The following is a 19219-nucleotide window of genomic DNA, read 5'->3' as shown; positions in this document are numbered from 1 at the left end:
AGATGACATCAACTGTAAAGACTTCCAAAAAATGTCTCTATTCTGCTAAAGCAATTTAAAGTTGCCTAGTAGCAAGCTTTTGCTTAGAATAGAAACTCTTATGTGCAAACAGAGAACTAGGGCAGTTAGGGTAAATCTTTTTTCTTGAATCTTGATCATTGCCCTTTTTATTCTGAAATGTTGTCTAGGATTGTGAGCTTTGGTATTTGAAAATTTTCACTCTTGGAAGAATTTCTGAATTGTGAGCTTCAGTTGTAGGTAGGCATAGCATCAAAATAACATGGGGCAGAAAAGTTAAGTCATTGTAACATCTAATAGTTTTTATGGGAGGAATTATACAGCATAATTTGAATTGGAACAGGTTTCTCCACATCCTCTCGAACATAGTTTCATGTTTGTTTAATAGCAGCCTCACACATAGGTGTGAGGTGGTATCTCATAATATTGATCTGCATTGCCCTTATAGCCAGTGAAAATGAGCATCTCTTCATGTGCTTTTGAATCATCTGTATTTGCTCTTCAGAAAAATATTCATATCTTTAGCCCATTTTATAATTGGGTTGTTTGTGTTTTGTTGTTGAATTGTATGATCTCTTTGTATATATAGGAAATCAAACTTTTGTTCAATGTATGATTTCCAAATATTTTCTCCCATTGAGTTGGCTGCCTTTTCACTTTTTTAATTAACTTTTGCTATAGTTTTATTTGTAAAAGTCTTAATAGCCATTCATTAAACGCAAAAGCTGCAGAAACTGATGAGCTCACCTTCACTATCATTTGTAAAAACAGTTCAGAATATGTAATAATAGTTACTTAAAGAGGAACTTTCTTAGGTTCCAGGTCAAGTCTTTTACAGTACAGTCTCATTTAATGCTCACTGTTACCCTGTGAGGTATTATGATTCCCATTTTGCAAATGGAGAAATAAGAGAAGCAACTTCCCTAAGAGAATAAGCTTAGATAATGGGATCTCCAGGATTCAAAACAGACCTAGGAAGTGATGCAAATGTTCAAAAAAATTATCATGGTGATGAATACACAACTGTGTGATGATATTGTGAGCCACCGATTGTACGCCATATATGGAATGTTTGTATGCTCAGAATGTTTGCATTTTTTATGTTGTTTCATTAATAAAAGTATTAAAACACATACGCACACAACAAACCAGGCCCAGAAGGTGGTTAGGGCACCAAGAGGAAGCTAAAAGCCACTCCTCTTCACTTTTTTGACAAAGTCTTTTTTTTTTTTTTTAAATGAGGAGGGACCCATTTCGATACCCCTGGGTAGTGAACCCAGGTCTCTGGCATGCCAGGCGAGAACTCTGCCCACTGAGCCACTGTGGCTGCCCTGACAAAGTCTTTCGAGGTGTGGAAGCATTTGATTTTGAGGAATTCGCATTTATCTGGTTTTTTTTTTTTACTTGTACTTTGGGTGTAAAATTTAGGAAGCTACCTCCTATTACGAGTTCTTGAAGATATTTCCCTACATTTTCTTGTAGAAGCTTAATGGTGCTAGTTTTTATATTTAGGTGCTTATATTTAGATGTTTGATCCACTTTGAATTTGAGCCACCTTTGTGTAGGGTGTAAGATAGGGGTCCTCTTTCATTCCTTGACTATTGATATGCAGTTCTTCCATGCCCAGTTACTGAAAAGACTATTTTGTTCCAGTTCACAGGGTTTAGGGGCCTTGTTAAAAATGAGTTGACCGTAGATTTGGTTGCCAATTTCTGCACTCTCGATTCGATTCCATTGGTCAATGCTTCTATCTTTGTGCCTGTACCATACTGTTTTGACCACTGTGGCTTTGTAATACATTTTAAAGTCAGGGAGTGTTAATCCTCCCACTTTGTTCTTTTTTAGGATGCTTTTAGCTATTCAGGGACTCTTTCCCTTCCGGATGAATTTGGTGGTTAGCTTTTCCAAATCTTCTAAGTAGTTGGTTGGAATTTTGATTGGTACTGTGTTGAATCTGTAGATCAACTTGGGGAGAAATGACATCTTAACTATATTTAACCTTCCTATTCATGAGCAGGGAATGTCTTTCCAACTATTTAGATCTCCTTTGATTTCTTTTAGCAATGTTATGCCGTTTTCTGTGTGCAAGTCCTTTATGTCCCTCGTTAAGTTCATTCCTAAGTATTTGATTCTTTTAGTTGCTATTTTGAGTGTCATTCTTCCTTAGCTCATTCCTCAGTTAGGTCATTGTTTGTGTATAGAAATGTTACTGATTTTGGCACATTAATTTTATATCCTACCACTTGCTGAATTTGTTTATTGGTTCAAGTAACTTTGCTGTAGATTTCTCAGGCTCTTCCAAGAATAGTATCATATCATCTGCAAATAATGAGTTTTACTTCTTCCTTTCCAATTTGGATGCCTTTTTATTTCTTTGTCCTGCCTGATTGCTCTAGCTAGAACTTTGTAGCACAATGTTGAATAATAGTGGTGACAGTGGGCATCCTTGTCTGGTAGCTGATCTTAAGAAGAAAGCTTTCAGTCTCTCTCCATTGAGTATGATACTGGCTTTCAGTTTATATATTCCCTTTAGCATATTGAGGGAGTTACCTTTGATTCTTATCTTTTGGAGAGTTTTTATCAGAAAAGGATGCTGAATTTCGTTGAATGCTTTTTCAGCGTCAGTCAAGATGATCGTGTGATTTTTCCCTTTTGCACCATATTTGTTAATATGCAGATTACATTTATTGATTTTCTTGTACTGAACCATCCTTGCATTCCTGGTATAAACCCCATTTGGTTATGGTGTATAATTCTTTTAATGTGCTGTTGGATTCGATTTGCTAGTATTTTATATTGAGAATTTTTGTATCTCTGTTCATTAGGGAGATTGACCTGTAGTTTTCCTGGCTTATAGCATCTTTACCCAGTTTTGATAATTAAAATGATATTAGATTCATAAGATGAGTTAGGTAGAATTCCTTTTTCCTCAGGTTTTTGGAAAAGTTTGAGTAGAATTGGTGTTAGTTCTTTCTGGAATGTTTGAAAAAATTCCCCTGTGAAGCCATTTGGCCTTGGGCTTTTCTTTGTAGAAAAATTTTGATGACTGATTGAATCTCTGTACTTGAGATTGGTTTGTTGAGATCTTCTATTTCTTTCTGAGTTAGTGTAGCTTATTTGTGTGTCTCCAGGAATTTGTCCATTTCCTCTAAGTTATCTAGTTTGTTGGCATATAATTCTTCATAGTATCCTCTTATGATTTCTTTTATTTCTTTATGGTCTTTGATAATGCACCCCCCTCCCCCATTTCTGATTTTCTTTATTTGCATTCTCTCTCTCTCTTTTTTTGGTCACTCTTGCTAGTGGCCTATCAATTTATTGATTTTCTCAAAGAACCAACTTTTGGTTTTATTGATTGTTTCTGTTCTTTTGTTTTCCCATTCATTTATCTCTGCTTTAATCTTTGTTATTTCTCTTCTCCTATTTGCTTTGGGGTTAGTTTGCTCTTCTTTCTCAAGTTTCTCCAGGTGTACTGTTAAGTCCTCAATTTTTGCTCTTGTTTTTTAATATAGACATTTAAAACAATAAATTTCTCCCTCAGCACAAACTTTTCCACATCCCATAAGTTCTAAAAAGTTATATTCTCATTTTCATTCCTCTCCAGATAGCTACTGATTAGTCTAGCAATTTCTTCTTTGACGCACTGGTTGTTTAAGTGTGTTACTTAATCTCCATATATTTGTGAATGTTCTCATTCTTTGGTGGTTATTAAGATCCAACTTCATCCCATTGTGACCAGAGAAAGTGCTTTGAATAATTTCAATGTTTTAAACACTTATAAAGACCTGTTTTAAGCCCCAGCATATGATCTGTCCTGGACAATGTTCCATGAGCACTAGAGAAGAATGTGTAACCTTGTGCTTTTGGGTGCAATGATCTATATATGTCTGTTAGGTTTCATTCATTTATCAAGTTAACTTGTCATTTTCCTTGTTGATCTTCAGTCTGGTTGGTCTATCTATAGAGGAGAGTGGTGTATTGAATTATTACACCGCTCCTATTATTAGTGTAGAAACATCTGTTGCTCCCTTCAGTTTTGCCAATGTCTATCTCATGTACTTTGGTGCTTTTTGATTGGGAGCATAAACATTTATTATTGTTTTTACCTTCATGATGAATTGACCCTTTACTTAGTATATGGTATTCTTCTTTATCTCTTGTGATGTCTTTACATTTGAAGTCTACTTTTTCTGATATTAGTATAGCTACTCCTGCTTTCTTTTGGTTACAACGCGGAAAATCTTTTTCCATCCTTTCACTTTCAATCTATTTGTATCCTCATGACTAAGATGAGTCTCTTGTAAGCAGCATATAGCTGTATTATGTTTCTTAATCCATTCTTCCAATCTGTATCTTTTAATTGGTAAGTTTAGTCCATGAACATTCAGAGTTATTACTGAAAATGCATTTGTTGATCCCATCATCTTTTTTATTTTGTCGGATCTCTATATTCTTTTCCCTCTTTCTCTTTGTATTCTTTAAATTGCTCTTAGTGATACACTTTAGTTCTGTGCCCTCCTCCAGATCTCCCTCTCCAGTCTTTTTTTTTTCAACTGGCAGAACTCCTTTTACTCTTTTTTATATGGCCAGTCTCTTGCTGACACATTCTTTCAGGACTTTTTGTCCGTGAAAACTTTAATCTCTTCCTCAGTTTTGAAGGACAGTTTGGCTGGTTACAGATTTTTGGCTGAAAGTCTTTCTGTTTCAGGATCTTGAATATATCATACTACTGCTTTCTTACCTCCAGGGTGCTAGTTGAGCAGTCAGAACTCAGTCTTATTTACTTTCCCTTGTATGTACTAAATTATTTTTCTCTTGCTGCTTTCAGAATATTCTACTTCTCTTCAGCATTCAACAGACTGATTAGTATGTGCCTTGGGAAAGGCCTATTTGGATTTATTCTGTTTGGAGTTTGTTGGGCTTCTTTGACTTGTATGCCTTTTATGAGGATTGGAAAGGTTTCCCCCATTATATTCTCAACTACTCTTTCTAGTCCTTTACTCCTCTCTGCTCCTTTTGGGAAACCAACAAATTTTATATTTGCATGCTTTGTTTTGTCTATCATTTCCCTGAGTTCTCCTTCAATTTTTTCCTTTTTTTTTGACATTTGCTGTTTTGAGTCTTTTAAGTTAGTTATGTAGGAGCCAAGGGTTAAAACAAATTATCCTGTTGTCTATATCACTTATTCTTTCTTTCGTCTCTTCAGATCTGGTGGTGTGTGCTTCTCGAATGTTCTTATTTCGTCAACAGTCTTTAATCTCTGATATCTGCTATTTTTCTATGTATTTTTTTCAAATTCCTTTTATGCTCTTCTACTGTCTTCTCAATCTCCTTTATGTCATTTACTATCCCACTTATTAAGTAGAGTTGTATGAACATTTTTGATTAGTTGTTCCAACTTCTGTGTCTCCTTAGGTGTTTTAATTTGGTCATTAGGCAGGGCTGTCTCTGTCTGTGTTGTGATATGCTGTGTTCCTGGCATGTAAATATCTTGATTGATTTACTTGGGAGTTGATTTCTTTCAGTTGTCTCAGGCCTTGTGTTTGGCAGATAGATGTACAGCAGGGAGCAGGGTACAGCGTGGGACACTCGTGGTGATTTGTTTCAGGTCAGGTATAGGCGCAGATTGGGCATATTACACCGATGCTTGTGAACATGGGTGCTCAGCAGCCAGGGAGGATGTAGCTGTGCAAGTCCACCGGTCTCGGGGGCATAAACCTGGTGTGCTCTGATCTAAGGCTTGGGGCCCTTTGTGCTCATGCATAGAGCTGTGGCAGCACATCAGTGTTATGCCTTTGTTGATTTGGGGCAGATGTGATGTGGCTCTGCAAGTCAGCACTTAATTTCAGACTTGGGAAGTATTGCTGAGGGCTTTGTGCATGTACGGTTTCTAGAACTGCTGTAAAGTGTGTTTACAAAGCTGAATGACGTGATTGGCTGCCTGTGTGCATGTGTGGGCCTGGGAATGCTGTAAACAGATGCGAAGAGCTCAGGTGGGGTGGAGTGATGCTGTGCGACACTATGGGGGGCGGGAGGCAGGAGTAACCTAGGTATCGAGTTTAGTGCTGTTGATAGCCTTTATGTGCTGTTAGCAGCCTGCAGGGAATAGGGAGAGGGAGGTAGTGCTTGGGAGGGGTGCAGGAGAGGTGGGTTGGGCTGCACTTGGGGTGGGGAGGTGGGGCAGGTATGTACACTGGGGGCTGGTGAGGTGGGGGTGCCTGGAGTGCAGGGAATGGGAGCGAGTGACAGGGTTCATGTGTGTGGGATGTGGGGTGAGATGCCGGTCACAGGGCTGCGCTGGTGAGGGTAGCATGCCCAAGGAACGTGGTATTAGCTTACTTCTTAGTCCCAGCTCCCGTCTGTGCATTCCCCGCAATCTCTGCGCCTCTGTGCCAGGCTCCAGCTTTCTACCTCTCAGTTCCTTGGCCTCTGCAACCAGGGTGCCCTGTGAGGTGCAGAAAGCTCTCCCAGGTAAGCCGAACTCCTGAATTACCACCTCAGTTGCCCTTCTGCCCCTTCTGTAACTTTTTCATGGAGCAGGGCTAACTTAAGCTACTCTATTCAGCCATCTTCCTGAAAGTCTCTGTTTGCCTGTATTTTAAAACCCATTTGCTTTTTTGATTTAATGTGACATTTTCCTATATCTTTTTTTTCATTGTCATTTCTCCCATTGATTTTATGTTCGTGAAGACTTAGGTTCAATAAATATTCATTGTATTTTTATCTCTTAAATTTTAGAAAAAACACTGTACTAATCTTTCTGAAGTTTTGATAAATGATTTTTGGTAAGAATCTAAAATTAACCCCATGGTCCCCTATGGTCCATTTTCCCCAGTACGGTTAACGTGCCAGTGTTTGAAACAAACAGAAAAACAGCATGTGTTTGTTTATTTTTTGCAATTGATGAATAGCAGGCACTTACTTACTGTCTGTCTCTAAATCTTTAACTGTATCATACCAATTTCATAGTCTTTTTCCTACTCTCTTGTTATTTCTTTTGACAGCTAGTGTTTTTTCTGTCCTCATTCTTCATAAATGTTATATGTTTTACACTGTTGCTCTTCCTTCTCCCTTAAAAAATATCTTGCCTCTAAGATATTTTGTTCCTTTGTTCATCCTTGTTCGTTATTTAAACAAACATATTTTCAATGTGTTCCAAGTGCCCGGGATTTTCAATGAATACCACACAGTCTTTGTGGTCATAGAACACATTTTTATGGTAGACACGTTAAAAAAAGAAATACTCATTAGGGTAAATGAAGAAAAATTAATCAGGATAAGTGTAATAGAGAGGTCTCGGGGTGAAAGGTATTACTTAATATAGAATTGCCTCCATGGTTTCTGATGCAAAATTGGCACATGATATAATCAGGACTCCACTTACACGTAGCACATTGCTTTTGTCTTGCAGGTTTTAGAAATCTTTATGTCCTTTGCATTTGATAGTGTGATCAGTATGTGACGGTATAGTTTTCTCCATGTTTATTTTGTTTAGTGTTCTCTGGGCTTATTGGATGTGTATACTCAAATGTTTTGCTAAGTTTGGGAAGTTCTCTGTTATTTCTTTGAATATTCCTTCTGGAACTCCCATAATGCGTATATTGGTATGTTTAATGGTATCCCAGAAATATCTTAGACCACTTTTGTTTTTAATAATTCTTTTTTCTTTCTGCTTCTCATCTTGATTTCTATTGTCATGTCTTTGAGTTAGGTGATTATTTCTTCTGTTGTAAGCCTCTCGTCGGTATTTTTATTTAAATTATTGTGGTCTTAAACTCCAATGCTGTTGGCTCCTTTTTAAAATTTCTGCCTCTTTACTAAGATTTTCATGTTGCTTATTCATTGTTTTTCTGATATGCTTTAGTTCTTTATCTGTATTTTTCTTAAAGTCCTTGAGCATTTTTAAGGTCTTTTTTTTTTAAGATCTTCGTTTGGTATGTTTACATTGTGGCCTTCCCTGTTGTTTTCTGGATTTTTATCCTCTTTTGGGTGGACCATCACCTCTTTCCTTTGTTTGTCTTGTACTCTTTTGTCTCACCCTGTACATTTTAACGTTTGAAAATGTTAACTCCGGGATTTATCCCCTTAAATGTCTTTTTCTTGGTTGTGCAATCAGCTGATGATAAAAGATTTCCTGAGCTTTAGCCTTCCTATCAGTAATGTCTCCCCAAGGTGAGTATAGTGTGTGGGTCTTTATCCTGGACCTGTGCTTGTTAATTGTTTTGCATCTCCCTTGTTTATAGGAGTTTGAATACCCCTCTATTTCCCAGGATGCAGGACCTCTCCTGGGTAGGCAAGACTTGGACCATAGATGGTCCTCTTTTTTTTTTTTTTTTTAATTTTTTAATTAGTTTTGAGAAAAAAATTACAGAAAGAAAATTCCCAATATGTGATCATTCCATTCTACATATATGATCAGTAATTCACAATACCATCACATACCTGCAGATTCATCATCATGATCATTTCTTAGAACATTTGCATCAATTCAGAAAAGAAACAAAAAGACAACAGAAAAATAAAATGAAAACAGAAAAAAAACCATACACACCATACCCCTTACTCCTCCCTTTCATTGATCACTAGCATTTCAAACTAAATTTATTTTAACATTTGTTCCCCCATTATTTATTTTTATTCCATATGTTCTACTCGTCTGTTGACAAGGTAGATAAAAGGAGCATGAGACACAAGGTTTTCACAGTCACACTGAAAGCTACACCATTATACACTCACCATCAAGAAACATGATTTTCAGGCAGTTCCCTCCAGCCTCTCCATTTCCTCTTAGATAACAAGGTGATATCTACTTAATGGGTAAGAATAACCTCCAGGATAACCTCTCAACTCTGGAATTTCTCAGCCATTGACACTTTGTCTCATTTCACTCTTCCCCCTTTTGGTCGACAATGTTTTCTCAATCCCTTGATGCTGGGTCTCAGCTCATTCTAGGGTTTTTCGAATTTCCTTGATGCTGAGTCCGAGTTCATTCTCAGATTTCTGTCCCATGTTGCCAAGAAGATCCACACCTCTGGGAGTCATGTCCCACATAGATAGGGGGGAGGGTGGTGAGTTTGCTTGTTGTGTTGGCTGGAGAGAGAGGTCACATCTGAACAACAAAAGAGATTCTCTTGGGGGTAACTCTTAGGCCTAATTTTAAGTAGTCTTGACCTATCCTTTGTGGGGTTAAGCCCCAGGACTGGGGGCTCAGCCTAAAGCTTTGGTTGGTCACAGTGCTTGTGAGAATATCAAGAATTCAACATGGGGAGGTTGAATTTTCCACCGTTCTCACCATTCCCCAAAGGGAACTTTGCAAATACTTTTCCACTTACTGATCAAATCACTCTGGGTCTGGACAAACCAACAAAATCTTGTGTCTTACTCAAGGTTCCATGTAATTATGTTGTTCAACCAAGCCATCTACATAAGTTATATTAGGAAATGCACTAGTCAAAATACAAATTTTGTATCAAATAAACATTTTTTGCTTTAGTCTCACACATAAGTTGAAATTTAAAAATATTAATTACCATCTGTTTTCAGCACCCTGCAGTAATGACATTCCTTTGTTCTTCCTCATGTAAAAACATTTTTTAAATTTGTATGTTTAGTCACTGTCATTATACACTCTAAGCAATCCTAGATTATATCATCTCAATCTTTGTCGTCTATCTTTCTTTCTGATTTCATTTGTGCCCCCAGCCCTCCTCCCTCTATCATTCTCACATTCAGCTTCATTCAGTGTTTTAACATAATCGTATTACAGTTAGGTAGTATTGTGCTGTCCATTTCTGAGTTTTTACATTCAGTCCTGTTGCACAATCTGTATCCCTTCAGTTCCAATTACCCAATATCTTACCCTATTTCTATCTCCTGATGGTCTCTTTTACCAATGAAATTCTCCAAGTTTATTCACTAATGCCAGTTCATATCAGTGCGACTGTATACTATTTGTCCTTTTATTTCTGGCTAATCTCACTCAGCATAATGTCCTTAAGGTCCATCCATGTTGTTACATGCTTCATAACTGTATTCTGTCTTACAGCTGCATAATATTCCATCATATGTATATACCACAGTTTGTTTAGCCACTCGTCTATTGATGGACATTTTGACTCTTTCCATCTCTTGGCAATTGTAAATAATGCTGCTCTAAACATTGGTGTGCAAATGTCCATTTGTGTCCTTGCCCTCATGTCCTTTGAGTAGAGATAGCATATAGATGGGTCCTGTTCCCTAATCCATTCTGCCAGTTCATGTCCCGCAATTGGGAAGTTTAATCCATCAACATCAGTGTTCTTACTGCCTGGGCTTTTTGCCTTTTGACTTTTATATGTCCTTCTAGTTTTCCTTCTTTTTACCTTTACTCATGGTGTTCCTTTCTACACTCTTCTCCACACCTCTCTCTTCTACCTTTGTATCTGTATTTCTTGCACAGCTGGTGTCTTGGTCACAAATTCTCTCAGTGATTTTTTGTCTGAAAATGTTTTAGTTTCTCCCTCATTTTTGAAGGACAATTTTGCTGGATATAGAATTCTTGGTTAGTAGTTTTTCTCTTTTAATAATTTAAATATATCATCCCACTGTCTTCTTGCCTCCATGGTTTCTGTTGAGAATTCTACACATATTCTTATTGGGCTTCCCTTGTATGTGATGGATTGCTTTTCTCTTGCTGCTTTCAGGATTCTCTCTTTCTCTTTGACCTCTGACATTCTGATTAGTAAATGTCTTGGAGTACATCTATTTGGATTTATTCTCTTTGGGATATGCTGCACTTCTTGGATCTGTAATTTTAAGTCTTTCATAAGCGTTGGGAAATTTTCAGTGATAATTTCCTTCATTAGTTTTTCTTGTCCTTTTCCCTTCTCTTCTCCTTCTGGGACACCCACAACATGTATATTCATGCGCTTCATATTGTCTTTCAATTCCCTGAGTCCCTGCTCATATTTTTCCATTTTTTTCCCTATAGTTTCTGTTTCTTGTCGGATTTCAGATGTTCCATCCTGCAGTTCAGAAATGCTGTGTTCTGTCTCTCGAAATCTACCATTGTAGGTTTCCATCTTTTTTTCATCTCTTCTACCGTGTCTTTCATTCCCATAAGTTCTGTGATTTGTTTTTTCAGACTTTCGATTTCTTCTTTTTGTTCATTCCTTGCCTTCTTTATATCCTCCCTCAATTCATTGATTTGATTTTTGATGAGATTTTCCATGTCTGTTCGTACATTCTGAATTAATTGTTTCAGCTCCTGTATGTCATTTGAATTGTTGGTTTGTTCCTTTGACTGGGCCATATCTTCAATTTTCCTAGTGTGATTTGTTATTTTTTGCTGGTATCTAGGCATTTAATTACCTTAATTAGTTATTCTGGAAATTGCTTGCCCTTCTTTTACCTAGGGTTTTGTTGCTGGATGAATTTGTTGTCTATCTGTTCTCTGACATTCATTTCAGCTTTATCTGGACCTCTAGCTTAAGTTTTGTTTAACAGAGGAGAATTTTTCAGTTCTTGTTTTCTTTTTCTTGCCCTGCTTGTATGGTGCCTTTTTCCCCCCACCCTGAAGAGGGTCTTCATAGATATTATAGACCCCAGCTGGATTTTCCCAGAACAAACTGGCCTCCTATGAGGAGGAAAGATTCACCTGTGTCGGTTTTCCCTGAGGGTGAGACCCAGCAAGTTGACAGACTTTCCTGTGAAGTCTGTGGGCTCTGTTTTTCTTAACCTGCCCAGTATGTGGTGCTTGTCTGCCTGCAGGTCCCACCAGCATAAGATGATGTGGTACCTTTAACTTTGGCTGGGAGCATAGTGGAGACAGAGGAGAGGTTGTAGGCTGGTTTTAATGGCTTCAAATTACCAAGCCCTGGCGTCTAAATTCCTTGAGAGAGGGATTCCCCGAGTTGGGCTTCACCCCTCCCCTGGGGAAGGCACAGATTTCAGACAAGCCCTCAAAATGAGCTTGTTTCTGCCTATGCCTGGGGCATTTGCAGCCTGAGGAGCCCTGCAGCTGTATCCAAAGGCAGTCAAGCCTTTGTAGAAACACAGCCACAAAAACCTCTGTTTTCATCTCTTTTTTTTCCTTTTTCCATCAGCCCTGCCCCCTTGGTGCCAGGGCAAAAATGAGTGACCTCCACTTTGACCAGGTTCACCTGAGTGGGGGGCCTATTTTTAGTAGTCAGAATTTGTTAATTAATTCCACAATTGGCATTTGGTTGGGCTCAGCCCCTGCTGCTGGTAAAGTCCCTTTCCTCTCCCCTCCGGGAAGCAGCCTGTGGGGGGAGGGGCACCACGGCTTATGGAACCCATGGTTCTGGGGGGGCTCACAACTAGTCCAGCTGGTTCAGACTGGGGTACACTGTGTGTCCAGTCACTGATGTGGCCCCAGTTGCTTTTCTCTATTGTTTCTGGTTATTTACTAGTTGTTCTGGAGGATGAACTAAAACATGCACGTTGCTAAGCTGCCATCTTGACCCGGAAGTCGATGGTCCTCTTTTTGATTTCTTAAGTTGTTTTTCTTGGCAGACAAATTCTGGGAGGGGGCCATGCTGAAGATTTTCCTGATGAAACAGTGCTTGGGATCCAGAAAGGAGATGTGGACTAGCTCTAAATTATGCCCTGGGTAGGGGCTCTGGAAGGGTAGGGTGCCAGATGTTACTTTCATGGTTTCCCAGAGCCATGCTTTCTTGACTGTCCTAGCAAATGCAGCCCTTGATCTTGTCACCCACAGTACCTAGGAAGCATAGCCTCTCTAAATCTTCTTCCCACTGTGCCTTTGCATGCAGTGGGTTGAGACAATGATGGACTTCAGAGCTGGGACCCCCACCCATCAGAATTCCAGAATCTAAAGCTGTAGTTAGCAGTCTGCCTTAATATACCAAGTCTTGGGGAAAAGTATTTTTGCATTCTTTGGTGTTACCCAGTGAGCTAGCCAGTGTCCAGACCCCATGGTGGCCTAGGAGATGGGCACTGGTAATGTTGGGAGAAGATAGCAGTTTACTGGTCTTTACCATAGTTTCCCAGCTTCTTCTTCCTGGTCTTCCCTGGATGCTGTATAGTGTTCTCCTGGCCTACAGAGTTTCAAAATAGTTATATCAGACAGTTCCTGCCTGTTTGATAGTTGTGGAAGGACTGAATCGTGGAGCTGCCTACTCCACCACATATAGTCTTTCCCACCACAAACACTTTGTACCACTGTGGCACCTCTGTTCACTACTGGTGAAACAGCATCACTATAATTATACCATAAGCCACAGTCCATAGTTTACATTAGGGTTTATTTTTGTGCGGTTTAGTTCTATGTTTTTTTAAAGTTTTTATTCTGGCAACATTTATACAGTGTACAGTTTCCCATTTCATCTGCTTTCAGGTGTGCAATTCAGTGGTATTAATTTCAATCACAATATTATGCTGCTGTCACCCAAAACTTTTCCATCACATGAAGCAGAAATTCCATAGCAATTAAGCACCTTGTTTCCTATCCCTACTCCAACCCCTGATAATCATATTTAAATTTCTGATTTAATGAATTTCCATATTCTCATTATTTCATATCAGGGAGATCATGCAGTACTTGATACCAAAAGGTCTGCTTTATTTCACTGAACTTCATGCTTTAAGGTTGATCCTTATAGTATGTATCAGAACTTCGTTTCTGTTTATGACTTAATAATATTCCATTGTATATATACACTATGTTTTGTTTATCCATCTGTTGATGGATACTTGGGTGGCTTCTGTCTTTTTGACACTTGTAAATAATGCCACTGTGAAATTTGGAGTATTTTCTTATATTTATACCCAGACAATTATGTTGTATTAAACTTTAAAAGTCTTACATTTGAATTTTAAAAATTTTATTTCTTGCCCTAAATATTAAATATTTATAGGTAAAGCTCACTAAATCTTTTGTCTTTAAGATTATGAATAGTCAAATTTCTGTAAAAATGAATCAGTGAAAATTATTAAAGTTATCCTTTTTTTTTCTATAAATACTTGTTTTTCCTGTTTCAGATCAGTAGTAATTTCACTTCGTCTTCTACCAAAACTGTTTGGTACCTTTCAACAGTTTGGGAGCAGTTATGATACACATTGGATTACAATGTAAGTATATGAAAGAAATAAAAATATTTATGAGTTTTTCAAATTATAGTTAATAACAATCAAGGTTTTGAATTTTAACTTACTGTTTAGCTGGTTTTTTTGCTACAGCAGGAAATTTTGAGTTTAAGTCAAAATGTTTTCTTGGATTTCTGCACCCTAGAGATGATATCCTTCTCAGTACAGCGGGAAATCTGACTTTTGTAGGTATTGTACACTGAATTAATTAAAGCACTCATTTAAGGAGAAGATTTTTAGTGTATCTGGTCATAGCAGAGCATTCTTGGAGAGGTGCATGTGGGATGCCTTTAATTTTTCCTATTACTAGGGATTTATTCTAGTCAGAGATGACCTTACTATGCATTGGTTCATATTAGGGATAATCTTGACATCACCTTACTCCTTTAACTGAGAGAACTTGTTACTGTTATTAATATTATTATTATAATAATTATTAACATTTTTTATTGAGAAGTCTTCACACATATACAGTCCAACCATATTGTACAGTCAGTACCATATTATCTTATAGTTGTGTATTTTTCACCATGATCATCTTTAGAATGTTGGTATCCTACCTCCAGAAGAAGAAATAAAAAGGAAAAAACTCATTCATCCCATACTCCTTACCCTTCCCTCTCATTGACCACCAGTATTTCAGTCTATCCAATTTTTTACCCTTTATTAACTCCCCCATTATTGATGAAATTTATATCCTTATTTTTTTTACTCATCTGTCCATACGCTGGATAAAAGGAACATTAGACACAAAGTTTTCACAATCACACAGTCACATTATAAAAGCCATATACAGTTGTCTTTAAGAACCAAACCTACTGGAACATAATTCAACTGTGAGAGAACTATTATTAATAAATGTAAAACAAAAAATTCTTTCACAGTACTACCTTGATAAGAAATTGATCTGATTTACTTGTAATCTTTTAGAGAAAGTTGGCTACCACAACAATCTAAGAAATTGTATTACTTGCTTTATTCTATAAAGACTTTAGGAGAGATGTGAGAAACACTTGAAATTTAGGAAAAGATTTAGGTCTCTAGAAGGATTCCTTTGTGAGGTCTAGGGGTATGGCTTTTTACCTACTTCCTTCTCAAATCTAAGAGTAGGTGATAAGAACACTTGTTTGAATTCTCAAATGTATTGTAGTATGGTTCCAAATATGATGAAATTAATTCTTCTAAGTCATATTTCCTGCTGTGTTTATTGTTCTTTTAAAGGAACATACTTAGCCTGAACTTTTATTGTTTTTTAATGATATTGTAATGAATAACTTAAGAAGTAACTCTTTGGTTAAGAGTACATAGTATAGTATGAAGCCAGTGACAGTTGTATTTGTGAATGCAAGGAGGGTTCTTAAGCTGCTAAAAAAGAGAGTTGGAACAAGCACTTAGCATTCCTTAAGTACAAGAATGGGGTAAGTTCTATTTCATTGATTGTTACCCAAATTTTTCAGTGCTGAATTATAAAATTCTAATGCAGTAGAGGGATTTGCCTAAAGTTTAGTTGATATTATAGCGATGGTTCATATTAAGGAGTAAGTGGCAGATTATTTTAGAGGTAATAAAAGAGGTACTCTGAATATTTAATTACTTATCAAGTACCTGAATCTAAGTATATTGAGTTGAAATGCTTTTAGCTTGTTTTAAAAATTAAATGTAAATAAATAAGTTCACTTAGGGCAATTCCAGGGTTTCATTATAACATGAGACTGGTATCTTAAATCTCATAAAATGGATTATTTAAAAGAGCCCTGAACTTCTGTTAGCATTAATAACAAAAACAATGTATTATGAATGTGTTATATGCTAGGCAGAAGTATTCACATTTGAAACATCTCTTAAAACTCACTCCAATGACCCATATTTTAAAATTTGAAAATGTTACCTTCATCCTCTCAAATTTACTTCAGGTCATCAGCAAATAGACTTCAGTAGAGGGCAGGTTAGTAGAATTTATAAACTTTTGATCATTTTAAAGTTTCACACTGGAAGATTTTTTAAATAGATATTTTTCTTGTCTCAGCAGAAATTTATTCTCTTACCCTGCCCCCTTTAAAGTAAAATTTTTAATTGGTCCAGGTGGGCAGAAAAAGAACTGAACATGATGAAGCTTTTTTTTGATAATTTAATATACTACATTCAAGCTGTACGAGAAGGAAGACAAAAACATGCACTGTAAGTATCTCTCGACTAGGGTGAATATGTTTTGGCATGAATTTTCTTTTTTCTGAAAGATAACTTTTCAGTTTTCCTTCTCTTTTGTTTCAAACAGAAATTTTTAGTTATAGGAACTGTAAGAGAAAAGAGGTTTGTAGAATTTTAAGTTCTTTGATTTTAGGAGATTACTTTTATTTTTAATCCTTTGTTAAATGCAGGCTATGTAACATTTCTGGATGTTGTTAATTTTTTTTCTTGAGTTCTCTTCAAAGTCATTATTTTCTGGAATCAAAAGTACATTTTTTTCCCAGGAATCTGTGTCGTTGTCTTATGTATTAGGGCATTGATTCTAAGTAGTGTAAATATTTGCTTCCAAATATATTTAACATACTGTTGATTTAAAGCATTTTATTTTTTATATTGAGTACTAGTATTAGAAAGTTTAGGCCATGTATAGAAGATTTAATAACTGGTATAAGAATATGTTATCAGTTTATGGAGGTATAACTGGCTAATATTTTATCATTAAAAAACATTAATTAGATATTTGAGTGACTTTGGATAAGAATTGGTAGAAATTTAATAGTAATGATATAATTCATGTTTAAAGCTTCTCATAAGTTGATACATGCAAGTAAGAGGAGCCATATGAAGTTGCCCTCTTAAGCTTCCACAGTATCTCTAATTAACATTAACCACTGAATTTTGTACACAGGAGTTAGAGTTATTTGAAGTAACGTTCAAATATGTCACTGTTGTATAAGCTGTATTGTTTATGAAATAAATTTATGGAAATGGTATTTTATTAGTGTTTTTCTTTTAAGGAATATAGTAATATCACTGTAGGGGCAGTGCTATAAAGCATGCAGTTTTTAGATAGAGATGTAGTCTAACTTTTAATATTACATTATTTCAAAATGACATTATTTCTCTGTCTCCCATGTTGAGTTCTCGTGTACTTTTTGCATTATCTAATTTGAGAGTGAAGTACCTTTTTTAACTGTGTGACAGTTTTGGTAATGTATGAAGTAACATAAGTCTGAAACTTAATACTTGGGTTTATAAATACTTTTTCCTATAACTGAAGTTATATATTATTCAAGTATTTAATAATTATAAATTATTTGAATGAAATTTTTCTCTTTTACTCTCAGTTAAGTTAGGTCCATTAAATCTTTATTTAAAAATAATTAAGAAATAGGGTGTTATACTTATTATTTTAATGACTTTCAAAAATATAGGTACAGCCATAGTGCCGAAGTTCAAGTTCGACTTCAATTCTTGACTTGTGTGTTTTCAACTTTGGGATCACCTGATCATTTCAGTAAGACTTTTTATTAGTATGATTTTAAATTTGTATTAACTCTTGGGAAAGTCCAGTCAGATCTACTTGTACTTTTAGATTTCTTTGGTGATTAAATTAGTCTACAATGTACTTATAAATTTTACTTTATAAAAAATATTTGACTTCCTTTTTACATTTTCCAATAAATCTTTCCTTAGTCTTGTTTTTAAAAAACCTTTTACAAATCTTTGGCCTGATACAACTGAAAAATCACTTTACCCTTGAAGTTTTCTTGCAAGCTGTATGATTATCATTACAGTATTAAATATATATTTTCTATTTTACAGCATCCTGATGCCTAAAGTTCTAGTTACTGAATGTTCTCCCAGTATGGTATAGCAATATGAGCATATGACCAATCTCTTTCAATATGACCCTGGCACATTCTCTTTCTTACTTCAATCTCTGAAAATGCTAGTGTCTTGATAAAGGATGGGATAGGAGAACATGTCATTTTAGAGCAATTGCATCTTTTGTTATCTTTGGTTATATAGTTTTGCTAGCTACAGATCTTTGATTAAAGAATCTTGCTACTTTGGTTGGAAACAGCTGTTGTCTGTGAATTATCATCAATTAATCTTTTCCAGCATTGCTTGACTTTATAGGTAGTAGTAGAGACATTTAAAGATGTCAGTTTTATTTTATTTAGGTATGTCTCAAACAAGTTCCATTAACAGTTAATCTTTTAAAAAGAAATCATAAAGGGGTGGGAGTTAAACTGATATACTCAGAGTCTAGACTGTATCCAAATCCACGTTAACTCTTCCCACAAAAGAGAAAGGAGCTTGATTTCTTTTGGCCCAAGCTCCTTTTTCTTGTTAAGCTAATTGTGTCATCTTTCATTTTCCACATTCTTCTTTTTTTTTTGTTCATGTTAAAGTCCCCTTATTATAAGAACATTATCTTTCTTCACTATGATTAATATAGTCAAACTGTTGAGTGTCTGGGTAGCCTGAGAATTGTCATCATGTCTCATTAAAGTACTTATCTAAGCTTGGGATACGTCATGTGTTTATCTTACTGTTTAAATACATAACTTAATTTCATCTTCAAGTTCTAACTATTTATAACAAATGCCACTACAACTGTGATATGAACTGATTTCAAAAGTATATGAACTGATTTCAAAAGTAAGTCACCAATTTTTTTATGATTGCTGAATTATTATATTGACATTTCCTTTAGTCTCCAGTATTTTAGAGCAGCCAAAAGAAAAACCCAAAATTATGGAATTGTAGAGTCATCTTTTTGATAGGAAACTTCCTTTTCATGTTATGAGGCCATTTACCAATATCCATCATAGCAGATAACATAAATAAATAATATAAAATATAACAAAACTGATCTTATACAGAGAGAAGTAAAACCAAAGAAAATATCAGCATAAATAATTATTCATTAAATTACATATTTTTTTAATATTACACAGTGTAAATTCTCTGTGTATGGGCTTACAATATCTACTGTCCAGATAGAACCAAATTGAAAACCTCACTTCTCTCACATCATAGTTGTATTTATCTTATTGGCATAGTTTGTGAAATGTGCTCGCTGCAAAGTTATGTGTAATTGCATCTGATATGTTTATAC

General features: G+C 36.0%; 1 protein-coding gene across 7 annotated transcripts in view; it reads left to right on the top strand.

Annotated features, from left to right (window-relative positions):
* USP34 (ubiquitin specific peptidase 34) overlaps positions 1–19219 on the top strand; it is a 318270-nt gene that overhangs the window by 151136 nt on the left and 147915 nt on the right. For all 7 annotated transcript variants that reach the window (XM_077134328.1, XM_077134324.1, XM_077134325.1 and 4 more), the window contains 3 exons: positions 14020–14109; positions 16207–16302; positions 17526–17608. In XM_077134328.1, the coding sequence (XP_076990443.1) occupies positions 14020–14109; positions 16207–16302; positions 17526–17608 (269 nt within the window). The remainder of the gene's footprint in view (positions 1–14019; positions 14110–16206; positions 16303–17525; positions 17609–19219) is intronic.

This window comes from Tamandua tetradactyla, chromosome 17, assembly GCF_023851605.1.
Source record: "Tamandua tetradactyla isolate mTamTet1 chromosome 17, mTamTet1.pri, whole genome shotgun sequence".
NCBI lineage: Eukaryota > Metazoa > Chordata > Mammalia > Pilosa > Myrmecophagidae > Tamandua > Tamandua tetradactyla.
The sequence above is the reverse complement of the archived record's forward strand: the minus strand, read 5'-3'. Positions and strand labels throughout refer to the sequence as shown.